Source organism: Papio anubis, chromosome 1, assembly GCF_008728515.1.
Source record: "Papio anubis isolate 15944 chromosome 1, Panubis1.0, whole genome shotgun sequence".
NCBI classification, from domain to species: Eukaryota; Metazoa; Chordata; class Mammalia; order Primates; family Cercopithecidae; genus Papio; species Papio anubis.
In genome coordinates, this window is record NC_044976.1 from 65,320,647 (window position 1) to 65,340,190 (window position 19,544).

General features: G+C 36.8%; 1 protein-coding gene across 16 annotated transcripts in view; it reads left to right on the plus strand.

Moving 5' to 3' along the window:
- Positions 1-19,544, plus strand: part of MIER1 (MIER1 transcriptional regulator) — a 63,600-nt gene that overhangs the window by 11,428 nt on the left and 32,628 nt on the right. For 10 of the 16 annotated variants that reach the window (XM_031669649.1, XM_031669675.1, XM_031669662.1 and 7 more), the window contains 2 exons: positions 4,750-4,774; positions 10,727-10,872. In XM_031669649.1, the coding sequence (XP_031525509.1) occupies positions 4,750-4,774; positions 10,727-10,872 (171 nt within the window). Of the gene's footprint in view, positions 1-4,749; positions 4,775-4,907; positions 4,945-4,980; positions 5,004-10,726; positions 10,873-19,544 lie in introns of those variants that run through there. The other 6 variants (XM_031669648.1, XM_031669653.1, XM_031669651.1 and 3 more) reach the window with 2 other exon arrangements.

Consider the following 19,544-nt stretch of genomic DNA (forward strand, 5'->3'; position numbering starts at 1 on the left):
CCATTTCCCACCATGTTCTAGAAAAATGTAAAAGAATTATTTCAGCAAACCTGAGGCATTGAATATTTGTTACAACTATTAGCAATTTTATCAACTAAATCATACAAATATGTGCATAAGGGTCAGCTTGCTATAAAAGTTACTGGAGTTTGTTTTTAATTTGTTTTAGCCCATTCGTACTCTGTATACAGTCTTTGTCTCTCTAGTGTTGTTTTCTATCTCAGATAAGATAAATACGTACCCCCAAAACACTGAATTTTTCAAAATTATGGCTTAAAAAATAGTAGCAAGTGCTGGTTTTCTTAAAAATCAAAATTTAGAGGAAGAAAATGAAAATGTCTCGTAATTCCACAATACAGTCAGTCCATAGTGACTTTCATTTTAAGAAAGAATGCATAGTGCATGAAAGTGGTTAGAAAATTTCAACAGTACAGAACGGTATTAAATGAAAAAAGCCTCTTCTCCCTTACCCCATTCCCTAGACGTAACTATTGTTAACAGGTTCTTGTATGTCCTTTTGAGGAAAAAAAATTTTATTCCATATTATTCCATATTCCAGCCCAGTTTACACGCTGTCCTACAGTTTTCTTTATACTGCTAATTTTTTTTGGCATTTATTCCTTTGTCAACACAAACAGATATCTCATTATTTTTAATGGAGTCATAGTGTTCTATTGTTTGGAGAACTATGTATGGAAGAACTGTGTATCATTTCTAATCAGCTAAGTGATGGACTTTAAATGTTTTCTAACTTTTTGCTATAAACAACTTTGTGGTAGTGAATGTTATATATCTATGTCTTGGTGTCTGTTTTTAAATCTATCAGTAGGCTAAGTTCATGTTGGCAAAATGATATCCAGTGTGGTTGACATAACTTATTTCATTATGAGTGCATTTTAAATATTTTTTAAAACCCAATTTTAAATCATCCTTCCTAAAAGTATTTTTTCTAAAAATAGGTATTGTTATAAATAAGCACTTACTTAGCTTTAGTTTTGTTTTGTTTTTGTTTTTTTGAAACGGAGTCTCTGTTGCCCAGGCTGGAGTGCCGTGGCACGATCTGGGCTCACTGCAACCTCTGCCTCCTGGGTTCAAGCAATTCTGCTTCAGCCTCCCAAGTAGCTGGGATTACAGGCGCCTGTATTTTAGTGGAGACAGCATTTTGCCATGTTGACCAGGCTGGTCTCGAACCCCTGACCTAGGGTGATTTGCTTGCCTCAGCCTCCCAAAGTGCTAGGATTACAGGTGTGAGCCGCCGCACCTTCCTTAGTTTTGTTTTTCTCTCTCCTTTCTCCCTTCTAGTTTATGGTAGTAATTAATGGTAGATGTTGGGGGTTTTCCTGGAAGGTATTGTTATAGTAACAGTTTCTAAAGACTGATAACAGTCTGACGTGACAGATGACTACTTGCAGTCACATTTTAAACATACTTTGAACTGATGAAAATCATTTCAAAAAGAAAAGAGAGGCCGGGCGCGGTGGCTCACACCTGTGATCTCAGCACTTTGGGAGGCCAAGGTAGGCGGATCACGAGGTCAGGAGATCGAGACCATCCTAGCCAACATGGTGAAACCCCATCTCTACTAAAATACAAAAAATTAACTGGGTGTGGTGGTGTGCACCTGTAGTCCCAGCTACTCAGGAGGCTGAGGCAGGGCAATCGCTTGCACCCACAAGGCCGAGATTGCAGTGAGCCAAGATCACCCCACTGCACTCCAGCCTGGGCGACAGAGCGAGACTCCATCTCAAAAAAAAGAAAAAAGAAAAAAGTGAGAGTGAAGGAGGAGAGAAGTGAAGAGTGAAAAATTTGAGAAGTTATGTCTCTAGAAGGTACAAAAGAACACTATAGAAGGTATAGAAGGAGGAGTCAGGGTCTAGACATCAGGCCTACCTTCACCACCTGCCATGGAACCTTGATCTAGTCAGTGTATCTCCTTGGGTTTACTAATTTATAAAATGAGGTAGGTGGGGCAGGTATTATTCCGATATTTATGATTATGATCAGCTAACTAGATGCTTTTGAAAATGTGTAGCACTGGGTTGGGCATGGTGGCTCACGCCTGTAATCCCAGTGCTTTGGGAGGCCGAGGCAGGGAGATCACTTGAGGTTAGTTTGAGACCAGCCTGGCCAGCATGGTGAAACCCTGTCTCTGTTAAAAATACAAAAATTAGCCAGCCATGGTGGCACACGCTTGTAATCCCAGCTACTTGGTAGGCTAAGGCAGGAGAATCGCTTGAATCTGGGAGGCTGAGGCTGCAGTGAGCCAAGATCATGCCACTGCACTTCCGCCTGGGCGACACAGCAAGTCTCTATCTCAAAAAAAAAAAGAAAGAAAAGAAAATGTGTAGCACTATATAAATCTAAGCTGGATGTGCTATTTTATTTCATATCTAAATAAAAAGTACCCTTATTCCACACCCAAATCTCCTATATTAAGATGCTAAACTCACTTGTTATTTTGAAAGATCATCACTTTTGATAATTAGCTATACAAAGTAATGTTTACAGTATGAAATGTTTTCAAATACCAATTTTTTAGAAACTCATCTTTGATTTAATGGGATATATTTAACTTTAAAGAATCTAAGCTCAATCCTACCCCCAAACATATAGAACAGAATTTTATTTTGGAAGTAAAATACTAAAATATATATGGATACTAAATGTATCTGTAGGCAGACCACTCTAGTTCTCCCCCTGTGCTAATCTAGATGTGCCTTTAAATCATAGTCATTGAAACATTCTAGTATGTCTGACATAATCACTAATGTTACCTTTGAACACTGGGTGTTGTACTCTGTATCAGCTATGCTTACAAATGCTACTTGTCCTCAAGCATGTGGTATCTTAATCATAGGAAAGTATTTGCAGCCTTTTTCAGAACTTTATTTACCACCAGAGCAACAATCAGTAAGGTATTTTTTGGCATTCACGACTCATGAGGCCTTTTACAAACTGAAGTATATGAACACCATTTACAATTCAAAATCTCTATTGTTAATATCTAGCATCAATAAAAATGTAACTTATTCTTCAATAAAGTAACTTGTAATTAAAAAGCCTTTTTTCTTAAATCGGAAAACTGTTAAATGGAATAATTATTCCAATGTTTGTAAGTCTTATTTTGTGTGGGTAGTGAGCGTAGGATTAGATGAAGATGGTCATTAACATTGCTTGTAGCCTTACAGAGAAGGTTTTGCCTACAGCTGGGAAGTATAACTACTTGAAACACAAGTGGATTAATATTTTAAAATATTGATTTACTATGTAATAATTTGTGTGGTCGTTAACTCCGTTTTGAACCAGAAATGTGTAGCTTTGCCCAAAAGATGTTAAGCAAGCTGGAAACCCTTTTTGTGGTTACATTACTCTTGCCATGTCACCCTGTTCTCCAGCTTCCCATTAGAGCAAAGAGATTTAAAAGTAGCACTGTGTTTACTGTGTTCTGGCAGAGTAACTTTAAAATAATGATAGTGGTGTATCATTGAAAATACGCAGTACTGGTTATTGTCAGATTTTTGCTAGACAATGCTATAGGAATTATTCTCTTATAAGAATTTAACAGAAAAAGTAGGACCTTTGAAATAGTGTGCTGCAAAAGAATGTGAGTCACCATATGGAATATAGAATCCCATGCTTACTACAATTACATAATATGTACAGTTTTAAAAACAATTTTAATACCCTATAGGAATTTGTCTTAGACACATCGTTTTTGAAAAATAGAGAATTTCATTCTTCTGTTTTCTTCTTGCCTCTCTTCCCCATTACTTAGCAGAAAGAAAATACTGCAAGATCCCTATCTTTCCTCTGCTAGTGCTTTTGGCCTCCCACCATCTGTATTTTCTTATGGGCATGAAATAGATACTTCTGAATGAATTGGTGAAGCTTTAGTTCATGTTATTTGAAGCATCTTTTGAGTTTTTAATATTTGTTTTGTAGGAGTCTTACGTTTGTAGATGATTTGTTTATAATTGTGAATTAACTGAACTAAAACACAACTGTGCATTGTCAAGCAGTAACATTACTGAAATAAGTTGCTACCAGTTTTATTTTCAAATTTTCAAGTTGTGGTTAAATTTATAATAGGTAGAATGGTAGAGTAGAAGGAGCATTATAATTGGAAATCTGTGTAGTCTTGCATCAGATAACCTAAACTCTGTAGGCTTTTGCTTGAATGCTTGCTAATTCTGTTATAACTTAAAAATACATTGTTTATCAGTAAAGTTAACCTAATATAGTGTTTGGTGCTTAGAATTTTAATTTTTCATTTTGCTTTGTTACAACTTAATTTTTATTTGAGATAATGTCCTAAATTATTTCTGTCTCCCATCTCACACTCACTTTTTTTAAGTCAGAGACCAGCTTGATAGCAAACTTTGTGCATAGTTCTGTGTTGATAGGAGAAAATCTATTTCAGAAAATTCCAAGATCTAAAATCATACTACTTAAACCACGTATGTTATGAGGTCCACATGTGCCTTTAAAATCTGAACTCTATATTATTGTCTTTATTTCTAGATTCAGGAGTGTTTGGAATTTTTCTTTATGCTTAAATGTAATGAAAGGGAAAGGATTATATGGGAGGTTTTAGTTTGTCTTAGAAAATGCAGACATTAGAACTAAAATGCAGACATCAAAACTTACCATAGTTTTTGGCATCATAGTAGTCATTGAATAATTTTGGTAATGTTTGTGAAGATACATTGTGCAGAAATACTAATTTTTCCTCTTTTCTCCTCTTCTCAGCCATCTGTTGAATCTTCAAGTCCAGGTAAGTATTTTCTATATTTTTTATAATCTCTGTTTGAGTAACATTTGTCCTATTAGTTACATAAAGACTAGAGGAGTTAGACTATTATCTGACTTGCTTTTCTTCTGAATGCTTCTTTTCTCTGGGGAAAAAGAAATGGATGAAATGTTTGACTACCCATGAAAGTACAGGTGAGGCTGCTGTGATTTCATCCTAAAAATGACTATTTTGGGAGGTTTTCCTTTTTTTGGTGAGTTGCCATATGTATTTCTCACAGTTGTACATTATTGTTTGACTTGTAGTATATATATAAAGTGTACTTTTTAAAAAGGAATCGTTAGCTTAGAAATATTTAATAGAATAGATAAATAGAAATCATTAGAAATATTTGCTTATGTAGGAATTTCAAAGTATTTTTATTTGAGAAAAAATTGTTAATGTATTTCAGAGGGAGGGGAAAATAAAGTAAGCAAAAGATTCAACAAGTGAATATGTAATGTAAATAAGGAATATTCTAAATAAGGAAATCATTCTTAGATTTGAGTAGGATCAAGTTTTATGTTCTGACCACACCTGGGATTTTTGTATTCTTTCTCAAATATAGCACATATTCATTTTTTCCTTAGAGATTGCAAACCTGTGATCTTTGAATCAGATCTGTGCCACAAATGTGGTTTTTTTTTTGTTTGGCCACTGTAGTGATCTTTAAAAATAAGAATATTTTATATGTGAAATCTGGATTTAGGGTTCCCATGGTCTGGCACCACTGGGTACAGTATTTCTACATGGTAGTAATTCATTGGAGTTGAAGCAGTGAGGAGAGTCAAGTACTAGTCTTTCAGCCTCAGTGTCCCGTGACTATCAAGAGAAATGGGACTGCCTTCTGCATGGGATATGTGGGTTGAAGAGTAGTCCAATACAGAAGAGTGAGAAAGTGAGGCATAGTAATGTTTTATTTGAAAACATCTCACATGTATTGAGTACTTAGATATGATGTATTCTGTATTACTAAATTTTCCAGATTATTGAAGCAATCATCTTTCTGTGTTTTAAGTTTTAGGAAGAAAGCTTTTAACAATGCTTAACATAAGATACGCCTGTTTTCATGGTGCAAGGTCCTTTCTATGAACATGAATCATTGGACTCTGAGGGTTGGACTAGATCACATCCATGTCCTTTTTAAATGACTAGTGTACTCAGTTGACGCTGATTTTGTCCTTTTGATTTCAGTTGAAAGCATCTTACTCTTTTTAATATGCTTGAGAGTAAAGTGCATTAGGCTTTGTGCATTTCTGAAACTCAACCATTTTTTTTGAACTTTCTGTTTTATATGTATATCCTGGATGGTTAAGATTGGGAGTAATCTGATATTACATAAGTGTTAGGTCACTATATTCATTTTTAGGACATGGAATTATTTCTGATTTTTTTTTTCAAACACAGAAATTGTTTTCTTAGAAAAAATAGGTCCTACTTGTTTTTTATAGTATTGTGATATTGCAAATAAAACTGAGATATTTCTGATGAATTTTTGAGGCATTCATCCGATAGTACATACATACATAAAATAATTACTAAGAAAGTGGTATTAGTAAGTGGCTTTCTCAGTTTCCATTACATTTGAATCAGCCTAGGCTGAACTGGAAGAATAATGGAGTTTGAAGAATACAAATGTTGGCCAGGCGCAGTGGCTTATGCCTGTAATCCCAACACTTTGGGAGGCCAAGGCAGGTGGATCACTTGAGGTCAGGAGTTTGAGACCAGCCTGGCCAACATGGTGAAATCCTGTCTCTTCTAAAAATACAAAAATTAGCCAGGCACGGTGGCACATGCTTGTAGGCCAGCTACTTGGGAGGCTGAGGTGGGAGAATCCTTTAACCCAGGAGGTGAAGGTTGCAGTGAACTGAGATCACGCCACTCCAGCCTGAGCTACAGAGCGAGACTCCTTCTCTCAAAAAAAAAAAAAAAAAAAGTCTTTGATCGCTTTGCTACTTGTTGAATACTTAACAGATTGAATGTTTTCAGTTTTCAGTTTAGTTCAATTTTCAGAAAATCCAGTTTTCTTTAGCTTGTTTTCAGACTGAGATAGATCTTTTGGGTTAGACAGTATTTGTCATATGAGGCTTCTGCCCAGGGCAGTGTTTATTGTTCTTATAAATAATGCTAATTACAACCAGTTATAAAAGTTGGTAGAGAAAATTAGCAATAGTCATGTAAAAAATTTTTCGGTCCCCTGGTGAAAAGGCTGTATCCTTTGTAGCATCTGTACTTTGCAATCAGTGCTAGTAATAATAGTCACATGACCACATTAATTGCTTTGTTTGTAGTCTCCAGTGTAAGCCAAAGTAGAGGCACAATGTAAGGCTTTTTACCTGTCAGACTAGTAGCCGTTAGAGGTAGACATGATACAAATTAAATTTACCTGTGAAAAGATATAAGGTACCTTTTCAGAAGTAGCATGGGATTTCATGACAAAGCAGTGACATTTGCCTAACTCTGATGCAAAATACTTAATGTATACAAAGCATCAGACCCATTACCCCTAATGATTTATCACTGGGATTTTTTTTTTCCTAGGAGACAGCCTAATGGTGGACCTAGCTATTGACAAGAATAAGATGGTTAGTTGGTTCTAAGGAACAAGGCAAAAAGAAGTCAGATGAAACAGATCAGATTAAGGAAAGAGAAAAACTGAAAATGGAAAGTTTATGGAAAAAAGCGTAGTGTGCATGTAGGGAAAGGAATTGGAGTGAGACAGGAAGTAGTTCACCTACACTTTGTTATTTGATGTAATAAGGGAGTGAAATGGCAAGTCTTCATACATAATTGGCTTTGCAAATAATAACAAAAAATGGACATCAGGTGAGTTTTAACACATGATTTGATGCCGTATACCCGTGAACTTGAATTTTTTAAAAAGTCAATAGAGTATAACAAGGAATTAAGCATAATTATTTTTGATATTACCTGTGTCCAATTACAATTATATTCTGAGTGGGATAATAGTATACAAAGAGATGGTGTGAAGACTTTTTAGGGTCTTTCTGCCCACAAGGGAGAAAAGTATAGCAGCATTTGTAGGGATACATATTTACTGGACCACTCAGTGTTCCAGAAGACTCCTGAGTGAACTGAAAAGTTTGAGGAGAGTTTTCTTTTGAAAACTCAGAAGAGAAAAGGATTGGGACAGAAAACTACACCTATATTAATGTTTCTCAAATTGTGTGCCTATGAAACCCTTGTGTCCATTCCCTCAAGCAGTACTAAGATGCTCTGCTGAAACTGTGCTAAGCTTTTCTTAATTTCTGGAAGAAAATTAAGATAATACGCTTTTCTAAAAGTTTTTATTTTGTAAATTATTCTGAAACTTTGATAAGCGTTAATTCATTTTTACTATACACTGGTAGAAGGTATCTGACTTGGCATATAATTATGTTTTTAGTTTTCTATTTAGTATCAGTTCCTCCCTCCCTCCTTCCTTCTCCCTTTCCTTCCCTTTCTTCCTTTCTTCCTTTCTTTTTTCCTTTCTTCCTTTCTTCCTTTCTTTTTTGAGATGAGGTCTCACTGTGTTGCCCAGGCTTTTCTTGAACCCCTGAGCTCAAGCAATCCTCCTGCCTTGGCCTCCTAAAGTACTGGGATTACAGACATGAGCCACTACGCCTGGTCTAGTATCAGTATTGTGCTTCTGAAAGGGCACAATGATGTTAAGTGCTTCGCCATGTGACCTGGCTGGCATTCACTTGTCTTAGTACATAGACTCTCGTTGAGTATTCTTTGAGGCAGTATACTAAATTAATTTACGGGAGGCTTGGAGTGCAATAAAAGCATAGGTGTTGGGATTAGTATACCCAGAATTCAAATTCATCTTTGCCGTTTACTAGCTTTGTAAGTTTAGACTTGCTACTTAAAATCTCTAAGCCTTGAGTTTTTATTTTGTTTTTTTCCTCTTTAAATGGGGTGATAATACCTACTTCGTAGGATTATTTGAAGATTAATTGAGATAATGTATATGACGTGCTTGAACATACTGTCTGGCACATAGTAAGCACTCAAAAAATGATTCTTTTGAAAATTGTTGTAACTGAAAAACCCTAAGCCTTGGGCACTCCTTTATTCATAATAGTCAGATTTTCAAGAAGTCAGCTCTGTCTCTTTGCTTTACTTATTGGTTCTCTTTCTGGAGTGAAATGAAAGAATAGGTACATCTATTAATGTCTAACCATCAACAGTTAAAACTTTAAAAATTGCTAATTTTTCAGTGTTCAGTAACTCATTTGTTTATTAGTAAACAATGCTTTTGCAAATCTAGGTCCACATTGGCAGTAGTAAAACATGGGGATATTTTACAGACTATGTATGCCCAGCCTTTGCATTATGCTATTTACAAAGCTTGACCCTATAGGGTCCAGCAGTATTCCCCAACCACGTGTCAGTTACCTACTAGATTATTTTTAATGACTTTGATAAGAGTTCTGTATGCAGTTTTAATAAATTTTGCTCTTCTACTCAGTCTTTTGGGTTATTTCTGATCAAAATCCACTAAATTAAGGACAGCTACCCAAATATTAGATTTTTTTTTTTTTAAAGTCAGGCCCTTGCTCTGTTTCCCGGGCTGGAGTACAGTAGTGTGATCATGACTCACTGTGGCCTTGACCTCCCAGGCTCAGGCAGTTCTCCTGCCTCAGCCTCCTTACTGACTGGGATGACAGTCGCACAGCACCACACCCAGCTAATTTTTAAATTTTTTTTAGAGACGGGGTCTCATTATATTGCCCAGGCTTGTCTCAAACTCCTAGGCTCAAGTGATCCTCCGTCTTGGCCTCGTGAAGTGCTGGGATTAAAGCATGAGCAACTACATCCAGCCACTAGAATGTATTTTCAAGGAAGTACTTACAGAATAATAATATTTGAGTGCAGCTGTGTCTTCACTAGACTGTGTATTCAGATGACTGTATATTTCACATGACTATACAGTCATCCCTCGGTATCTGTGAACCTCCCTCAGATACCAAAATTGTGGATGCTCAAATCCCTGATACAAAATGCGTAGTATTTGTGTGTAACCTATGCACATTCTCTTATATGCTTTACATAATCTCTGGTGTGTGTGTGTGTGTGTATGTATATATATATAAAAAATACCTAATATAGGTAAACACTATGTAAATAGTTACGCTGTGTTGTTTGGGGAATAATGACAAGAAAAAAGCCTGTGCATGTTGAAGGCAGACAGAGGTTTTTTGTTTGTTTTTTCTCTTAATATTTTCAGTCTGCTGTTGGTTGAATCCACAAACACAGAAGCCGAGGGCTGACTTACAGTCTCCTCATGGGCCAGAGGAGTTCAAACTCTTTGGGTCTATCAAACATCAATCAAATGGTTAAGAATTGTGTTTTTTTAGGGCCAGGTACACCTGTAATCCCAGCACTTCGGGAAGCCAAGGCAGGTTGATTGCTTGAGCCTGGGAGTTCAAGACCAGCCAGGCAACACAGCAAGACCCTGCTTTTACCAAAAAAATATTTAAAAATTAGCTGGGTGTGGTGGTTGTATTCCCAACTACTTTGGAGGTAAAGGTAGAAGGATCGCTTGACTCTAGGAGGTCGAGGCTGCAGTGAGCTGTGATTGTGTCACTGTATGCTAGCCTGAGACAGAGCGAGACCCTGTCTCAAAGAAGAAAAAGACAAAAAAGAATTGTGACTTTTTTCCACAGGAAAAACCTGTTCTTATTTGATATGACCATTTATTATTTACAACTTGTTTCATATTTATAACATTATAAACACTTTTAAAACTGTAAACATTTTCCTCCCATTTTGCCATTGTAACTGTTAAAAAGCAATATATAATAGTTGCTGTGCGTAGCTTTTTCTTGGTACTTTTGACTTACATCCAGCTTCAAATAAAAATAAATACATTAATATTAATAAGATCCACTTAATTTGGTTTACCAAACTTTTTGAAATATTCCTTACCAGGAGGTTCAGCAACATCAGATGACCATGAATTTGATCCATCAGCTGACATGCTGGTTCACGATTTTGATGATGAACGAACATTAGAAGAGGAAGAAATGATGGAAGGAGAAACAAACTTCAGTTCTGAAATAGAAGATCTTGCAAGGGTAAATAACATGTAGAGCTAGGGTATGAATTAGTTATGACTTTTTTGTGGAAAGGGAAGATTTGAAATTTTGATTCTCTGTTTAGGAGAGAAATTGTTTTATATATTAACGACTGAAAAATTCTGTGTGATCATAGGTGGTATATTTAAAGTTTGAAAAGAAAGGCTTTTAAAAACAATGACTTTATTATGTGAAATAACAGAATTCACATAGTTACTTTGGTAAAACATAGACTGTTAAAGGATTCTACTACAAAAGGTCTGGTCAAAAATAGACTATAAAAGGATTCTGCACAGCCTCTTATATACCCTTTGTCCTTCCCCAGTTACCATATCTTTTATTTATTCTCCTTCAGAGCCAAAAATGTCTTGAAATACCATTTTCCATTCACTACATAAAGTGCTCTAGATTATCTCCATCTCTTCCTATCAAGGTGACCAGTGAACTTTCCTTGTTATATCTATTGTTATGTTCACTTTTCTCTTGCTACCTTACTTTTTCTCAGCAGTATTGAATGTAGTTTAACACTCCCTTCTTTTACTTGAATTCTGGAGTACACCACAGTCTGGTTTTCTTTATCTTTTTGTTCCTATTCAGTATCTTTTGCAGACTCTTCTTCCCTTACTCAAGATTTACATTTTGGCAGTTTGTAATTCTCAGTTTGGACCTTCTTTTTTTCTCTCCTGTCTTTGTCTGGATCAGTGCTCCTCAAAATGTAGTATGAGGGTCAGCTGCATTAGAATCAGCCATGTACTTACTTTAAGAAGCAGATTTTTAGACCTCTACCCCGGCATACTGAATCAGAATCTCTGGAGGTGGGGTTCAGATCCACATCTTCATTAAGTAAGTTGGCATTATATGTACACCAAATTTGAAAGTCACTAAGCTGTGTGATTGAATTTATTGCCATGGTGTCTATATGCTTAGTATTCTTTAGTTTCTATTTCTAGCATTAACCTATTTACTGTCTCCAGTTTTGTTTATCCACCTTGACATTTCTGCTTGCTTATCTCAACGGCCATCTCTAAATTATAAATGTCCAAAACAGAACTATTGACTGTTGTTTTTTTCTCTACTTGTTTTTTCCCTGTTCTATCAGTAAAAAGTGGCACTACTGTTTACCCTGTTGCCTAAGTCAGAAACCAGTGAGTCATTTTCCTTCTCTTTCAATATCTTACTTCTAAATAAACCTATCATTTGTATCCACAAGAATATCCCTTAGCCGACTCTTTAGCTCCATTGCTGCCTAGGTTGCCATTATTTCTAGCCTAGACTATTGCAGTAACTTCCTAACTGGTTTCCCCATTTCCTCTTTTACCATCTTTCTCCTGATACATTTCCACCCAGCAGCCATAATCTTCTTTTCAAAACGTAAATCAATTTATATCAACCTCCTGGCTTCCTATTATAAACAAAGAAAACCCAAACTCCTCAACCAGGCCAGCAAGGCCACCTTTATGATAATGGCTTTTCATCCATGTATGATACTACCTATGTTATAGCCACACTAGCTGCTTTTGTTGTTAAATAAGCGAGTTTCTTCCTGCCTCAAGGATTTTCAGCTTATTCTCACTGAATAAGCTGAAGCCCAAGGCCGGCTACTTATCCTCTGGGTTCGGTGTTGCCTCCTCAGAATAGCAGCCTTTCCTGTCCCCTAATTAGCTTTTAATTAGTTTTGTTTTGTTTTGTTTTATTTATTTATTTTTACCACTGTATCCTATTCAATGCTTTCTTTAGTGTTAGGACACAATTTGTAATTGTTTCTTTATTGGCTGTACCGCCACTGGTTTTGAGAAGATAAAATGAAATAAAATGACTGTGTTATTCACCAGTATATTTCATGGTACCTTGCAAGAGTGTTCACTCAAAAGTATTGTATGAATGAATGGATATCAGTCTGGTATGTTCTAATAAAATTTTATCATGCATATGATTTCCTGTACTCCATGATAAAAAGAACATAAGAAATAAGACATAGTTTCAGTCTTTAAGGATTTAGAATACATAATGTCATGGAAAATGTGCTTATACTTTTATGGTAATAAAGACCTATGTCTCATAATTTTAGTTTGTAACTTTTTAAAGGATACATTCAAAGAGCTCAGAAAGGAGTTCTATTACTGTTTATTCAAATCTTGTTAGGTGATCCCATTGTGGGATTAGAGCTGGCTTTGGGATTAGATCATTTAGTGATTACAGCTGACTTAATCCACAATGTGTGAATAATTTAATGTGTCAAAGTTATATATTGGCTATCACAAAAGTCTTTCAAGAATGGGTTAAAAAGCATATGAAAGGCTGGGCATAGTGGTTTATGCCCGAAATCTCAGTACTTTGGAAGGCCAAGGCAGGAGGATTACTTGAGGCCTGGAATTCAAGACCAGCCTGGGCAACATAGTGAGACCCACATCTCTACCAAAAAATTTTTAAAAAGATGAATTAGGCATGGTGGCAGGCACCTGTAGTTCCAACAATTCATGAGGCTCAGGTGGGAGGATTGCTGGGGCCCAGGAATCTGAGGCTGCAGTGAGCTATGATAGCACCACTGCTCCCCAGCCTAGGTGACAGAGTAAAAATGTTACTACTATTTACCCTGTTGTTTTATTTATCAGAGACTGTGTCTCTGAAAACAGGGCACTTGAAGAACTTGGAGTCAGAACTATTCTTTAAAAGTAGGAGGCTGGGAAGCGATTCAAAAACAGTTATAATTGAATGATTCAGAATCTAGATTCTGAATCAAGGGAAACAGTTGATTTAACAATCATAGTCACTTCATGTATTTCTGAAGTGAGAAGACAATTATTTTCAGTTTGCCTATATTCAGAGAAGCATCTATCACTTTAGATATATTTTTTGCTTCTGAATAGCCATCTGTGGGATAAAAGGTACAGTAATAAAATCTTACACTTTTTGTCTTATATTCTGTATTAGCTCAAATACTAATTAGCAAGAGAAAATAAGTACAGTTTTCATAATGGGTTATGAGTTAGAATGATTTTTTTCTATTTCAGAAAATGAAATATTTATTACATTTAATTAGTAGAAAATTACTAATGGGCTGTGCTAAAATTTTAGTTATATCATTGCCTTTTCCTGTTTCTCTCTCCTATTCCTTTCCCCAGCCCCATATAGTGCCTTAAAACTTGCTTTCAAGTGACTCTGCCTTAGGAAATAGAAGTTAAAATAGAATTATTTATAGAGATAGGGAAAAAAAGACAGTTGAACCAATCCTTTATCATCCTTTCAACTGGGCAACCTTATACCTTCTCAGATTCTTCTCTGACTTCTCCCAGAAACAATTAAAGCTTTGTTTTAAGTAGCACAGAATGCTTTTCATCTATAACCTGAAGCTAAGCAATATTTTGGAGTCAATTTGTTGGATTTCCTAGAGTTACTAACTCTTTAGGTATAAACCAAACAAAATCCTTGTTTTTATTTAAAAAGTGAATAAGATTTTGTTGTGTTGATTATTTATTTGCTTTTATAGAAGCAAGACATTAGTTATGTCAGGGATTGATAAAGTGTTTTTCACCTTACACTTCGGTTGCATGAAATGAATTTTTGATGTATTGTGGCAGAACTCTGACATTCATTCAGGAAATATCAATAACTATATAGCATTTGGTTTTAAGTTCATTGAATTTGAATTCTAGAATTTTCAGTGAAAACTAATGATAGAAGTTTTGATGTGTATTGTTACATTTGTATGCATGGATTATGGCAGTATAAAAGATAACATGTTTTAATAAAATTGGGCATATAGGTTATTATTTATTGTGGGGATCTTGAAGGGAATATCAGAATCATTCTCATAGTAAATAGACTTTTGTTTTTTTGAGACAGAGTCTCACTCTGTTGCCTGGGCTGCAGTGCAGTGGCACGATCTCAGCTTACTGCAATCTCTGCCTCCTGGGTTCAAGCAATTCTCCTGCCTCAGTCTCTCGAGTAGCTAGGATTACAGGCGTGTGCTAATTTTTGTATTTTTAGTAGAGACAAGGTTTTACCATGTTGCCCAGGCTGGTCTCAAACTCCCGGCCTCAAGTGATCTGCCCTTCTCAGCCTCCCAAAGTGCTGGGGTTATAGGCATGAGCTGTTGCACCTGGCCATAGATGGACTTTTGTTTGCTACAAATAGAAACACTCGCGTTTAACTCTGTTTTCCAAATGAACTCTTTAAAATCAGAGACACTAAATGGGCACAATTGTGGCAGTCCATTTGGGAAAAGAAAGATCTAGATTGTATCTTCATGTATTTAGATATATTTTATAAAAATCACACTATAACAGTATCAGTACTTAATATATACTTTTAAAGTACCAGATGTGTTCCATCCAGTGAATCTCCAGAGCTAGAGAATAATTAAAATGTGAGATTAAAATGTGAGAGATTGAAGTATACACACATTATATAGACAGAAAAGAAATCTCAGTGTGAGGATTATAAAGAAGAGTTCACTGCCTTCATTCCTATATGGTTGTATCTTCTAGTCAAGCCCCAGCCCCAAGAGGTTGGTTACCTTAGGAACCATCTCTCTAGTTCAGTCTGGATGTGGTCCCTTAGGCCTTTTTGGCTGGAAATCAGCCTCTTCTTCCTATCTTCATTAGCATTTTATTGGTAAGTCAGTTTTGGTACAACAGGTGTAAGAAGAGTACTATCTCCATCCATCAAATGGCCCTGACTTGAAGGTCAGCATCTGCCATTTCTTAATGACTAACCTCCTGATGTGAGGGAGAAGGAGCTAGGAACTAGCACCTCTTCTGCAGCTAGGAGTTGGATGCCACTCCAACCTTATAATATGTTGGTGTTTGATAACTTTACCCTATTGTCTTGAAATTAGAGCAGACTTAACTTGAGATATAGTATATGGTGTTTATCCTTTTTGATACAGGGTCTTACTCTGTCACCCTCCCAGGCTCATGCGATCCACCTGCCTCACCACCTGCATAGCTGAGACTGTAGGCACACTACTATGCCCGGCTAATTTTTTATTTTTTGTAGAGATGGGTTCTTGCTCTGTTGCCCAGGCTGGTCTTGAACTCCTGTGTGCAAGCAGTCCTCCCACTTTGGCCTCCCAAAGTGCTGGGATTATAGGCGTGAGCCACCGAGCCTGGTCAGTTTATCTTTTAAAAAGTCAATTTCTCCCACCTTCAGCCAGCCTTCCTTTAGCTTATGCAGACATGATTGCCCCTCCTTTTGTTACAGTGTAAAACAACTCATTTCTTAAAGTACAATCTGCAAATACAGTGTGTATTCCTGTTTTTTTGTTTTTTTTTTTTTAATTTAATTTTTTAGAGACAGGGTGTCGTTCTGTCATGCTGGCTGGAGTGCAGTGGTGCAGTCATAACTCAAGCACCCTCAAACTCCTGGGTTCATGCCTTCCTCTCGCTTCAGCCTCCTGAGTAGTTAGGACTGCAAGTGCATGCCACCGTGCCTGGCTACATTCCAGTATTTTTATTTATCATGTACTATGCTCACTTTCCTTATTTCTCACAGATTATCAGCCCTCTTAGTTCACATTATAACAGGATGCTGTATACTTAACCTGATGTTAGATTTTGAAGAAGGCAGTATATACGCATATGTACAGAAGGGCAGTGTAAAGCAGTGAGTTAAACTGCCCAGGTTCGTAATCCAGCTCTACTTCTTATTTCAGTTTGTGACTTAGGATAGGTTACTTAAGATTGTTAAACTTCAGATGTTATTACAAGAATAATATATCTAAAGCACTTAACATAATATTTGGCACATAATAAACACAAAATAAATCTTAGTAGTTAATGTCATTCATAAGATTCAAAAAAGTCCCTGACCTATAACTGAAAATTTACAACTTGACACATAATTTTCTCTTACACTCTGTTCTCCCCTTTTTATACTCTTTTAACACTTACGTGAATGGGATTAAAACACTGTGCCACTTTATTGTGATGTTTCAATTTAAATTGAAGTAAGCCCTTGAGTAACTGGTAGAATGTAGCCTTTGGTAATATAAACTAATGAGAAATTCTCTGGAACAGGTGGCTGACAGGCCCTGGTATAACAGTGTACTACTTTTGGCCAAGTTTTATTCATCCTTAAGTCTTTTTTTCAGAGGGAAATAACAGAATATTTGTGTTACACCATATCATTACTGTTTATAGCATTGAAATTTGGGGGTGCAGAGACAGAAATCTGTCTGTAACTAGATTACACACAGTCTAACCTCAAACTAGGTTAGACAAAATGAAGAATTTCATGTAAGTCTCATGGAATTTCATTAAAGGAGGGATATATCTGCTCCCCAGGGACTGAAGTGCCACCAGAATTTATTTTCTCTATTTCTGCTTGTCTACATGGTTTACCTCTTTTTGTTTTTGAGACAGTGTCTCACTTTGTCACTCAGGCTGGAGTGCAGCAGTGCAGTCTTGGCTCACTGCAGCCTCGACCTCCCTGGATGAAGCCATCCTCCTGCCTCAGCCCCCCTAGTAGCTGGGACTATGAGCATGCGCCACCACACCCAGCTAATTCTTGTTGTATTTTTTGTAGGGACAGTGTTTCGCCATGTTGCCCAGTCTGATCTTGAACTCCTGAGCTCAAGTGATCTGCCTACCTTGGCCTCCCAAAGTGCTAAGATTACAGGCGTGAGCCACCATGTCCCAGCTGACTCACCTGACTTCTCTTTTCAGACCAACTTTCTTCATATGATGCTGTCAGTTTGTAGGTCTCCCATATTTACTTCTTGAGATAGTCTGTGCTTCTTTCTTAAGTTGCTGTTGATAAAAATCCAGAAACAAAGTATGGACAAGCGTGGGTCATGTGCCCACTCCAAATATATGGCCAGAGAATACAGTGATTCCAATTATGTCAGCTGCTGTGGTCCAGGAGGTGAACTTTCAAGGAAAATAAATGTTTGGAATGGAAGAAAGAACATTTCAAAGTACAGAAGTAGAAGAGAGTAGGAGAGGCTTGCAGGGGAAATAAATAATCCTTATGTGATGCTTGTTTATGCTTGCTAAATCTTTAAGTACTTCAGTTAGCACAAAGCAGGAACACAAATACATGCTATTGCAATTTGAAACAGGATTCCTCAGCAAAATTGATTCTGGTTTTTATTGTAGTTGTAGCCCAGAGTTTGCTGCAAGATTTTCACTTTTACCTTAGATTAAATAAGAGACTTTTTATGCTGTCATGCTTCAAGTTGTATTTTTGGTGGTGGTGATTTTTTCTTTGTTGCTTACTAAGCTGATATTACTCACCTGATATTGGGTGACAGCTGAGTTACAAGTTTAATACTATTAAGTAAGCATTTTTTTTTTTCTTTTTTTTTAAAATTTTCTTGAGACAGGGTCTTACTCTGTCGCCCAGGCTGGAGTGCAGTGACACAGTCTCGGCTCACTGCAGGCTCTGCCTCCTGGGTTCAAGCAGTTGCCTCAGCCTCCTGAGTAGCTGGGATTACATGCCAGCACTACCATGCCTGGCTAGTTTTTGTACTTTTAATAGAGATGGGATTCCACCATGTTGGCCAGTCTAGTCTTGAACTCTTGACCTCAAGTGATCTGCCCCCTCAGTCTCCCAAAGTACTGGGATTACGGGTGTGAGCCACTGCGCCCAGCATAAGTAAGCATTTTGTTGATTGAGTAAGGATATTTTGTTTACATTTGATAAAACCCATCTAAAAATAACCTTGTGTAAAAATAAACTATTAGAAGGAATATGAATGTGTAGTTGGGTACAAGGAATATATGGAACCAGGGATTCAGCATCACCATGACCTCCATCTCTCCTAATCCCTGGTTGAATCCTGTTGCGTCTCTTAAATTTTTTCTTTTCCACAACCACTAATTTCATTTAGTTTCTGATCATAATACAGGTGAATGTGTAGTGAATGATAGCAGTGGATTCCCACTTGGCTCAGTCTGCTTGGCAAGCAAACTAAATCTTCCCCTGCCTAAGTTCATGTTGAGTGTTTTATTGTGTGTGTAATTTCCCCTAAATACTTCCATAGTGTTAGTAACCATTCAGTATGCTCAAATTGAGTCAGGAATATAACAGATCCCTTTAAAAATTACATAGAACTAGAGAAAGTAGTTAAAAATAGTAATCCTCACTTTCATTAATCTATAACTGATCTTTCAGTAATGTGTAGCCTTCTGAAATGATACTTTTTTTTTTTTTAGTTACTATAAATGGTATGTCTGCTCTAATCAGGGTGACTGGATTATTCATTTTTGTTTCTGTACCTGTGCATTTGTCATTTGCTGTGACTTGAATGATTTTTCTCCATCTGTGCCAGTTCTATTACGATTGTAATTCAAGCATTCCCCCTCTAAATGCAGTGTGATCAGGCCACTTTTGACTCTGTTCTCTGCTTAGTCAATATTGGAGGTGTTGGAGAATTTTTCTTTGAGAAATGAATTTTTTTCTTTTTCCTTTTTCCTTTTTTTTTTCTTGAGACAGTCTCACTCTGTCACCCAGGCTGGAGTGCAGTGGCATGATCTCATCTCACTGCAACCCCTGCTTCCTGGGTTCAAGCAATTATCCTACCTCAGCCTCCTGAGTAGCTGAGAGTACAGGTGTGCACCACCATGCCTGTGGCTGATTGTTTTGTATTTTTAGTGGAGTTGGGGTTTTGCCTTGTTGACCAGGCTGGTCTTGAACTCCTGACCTTAAGTGTTCTGCCAACCTCAGCCTCC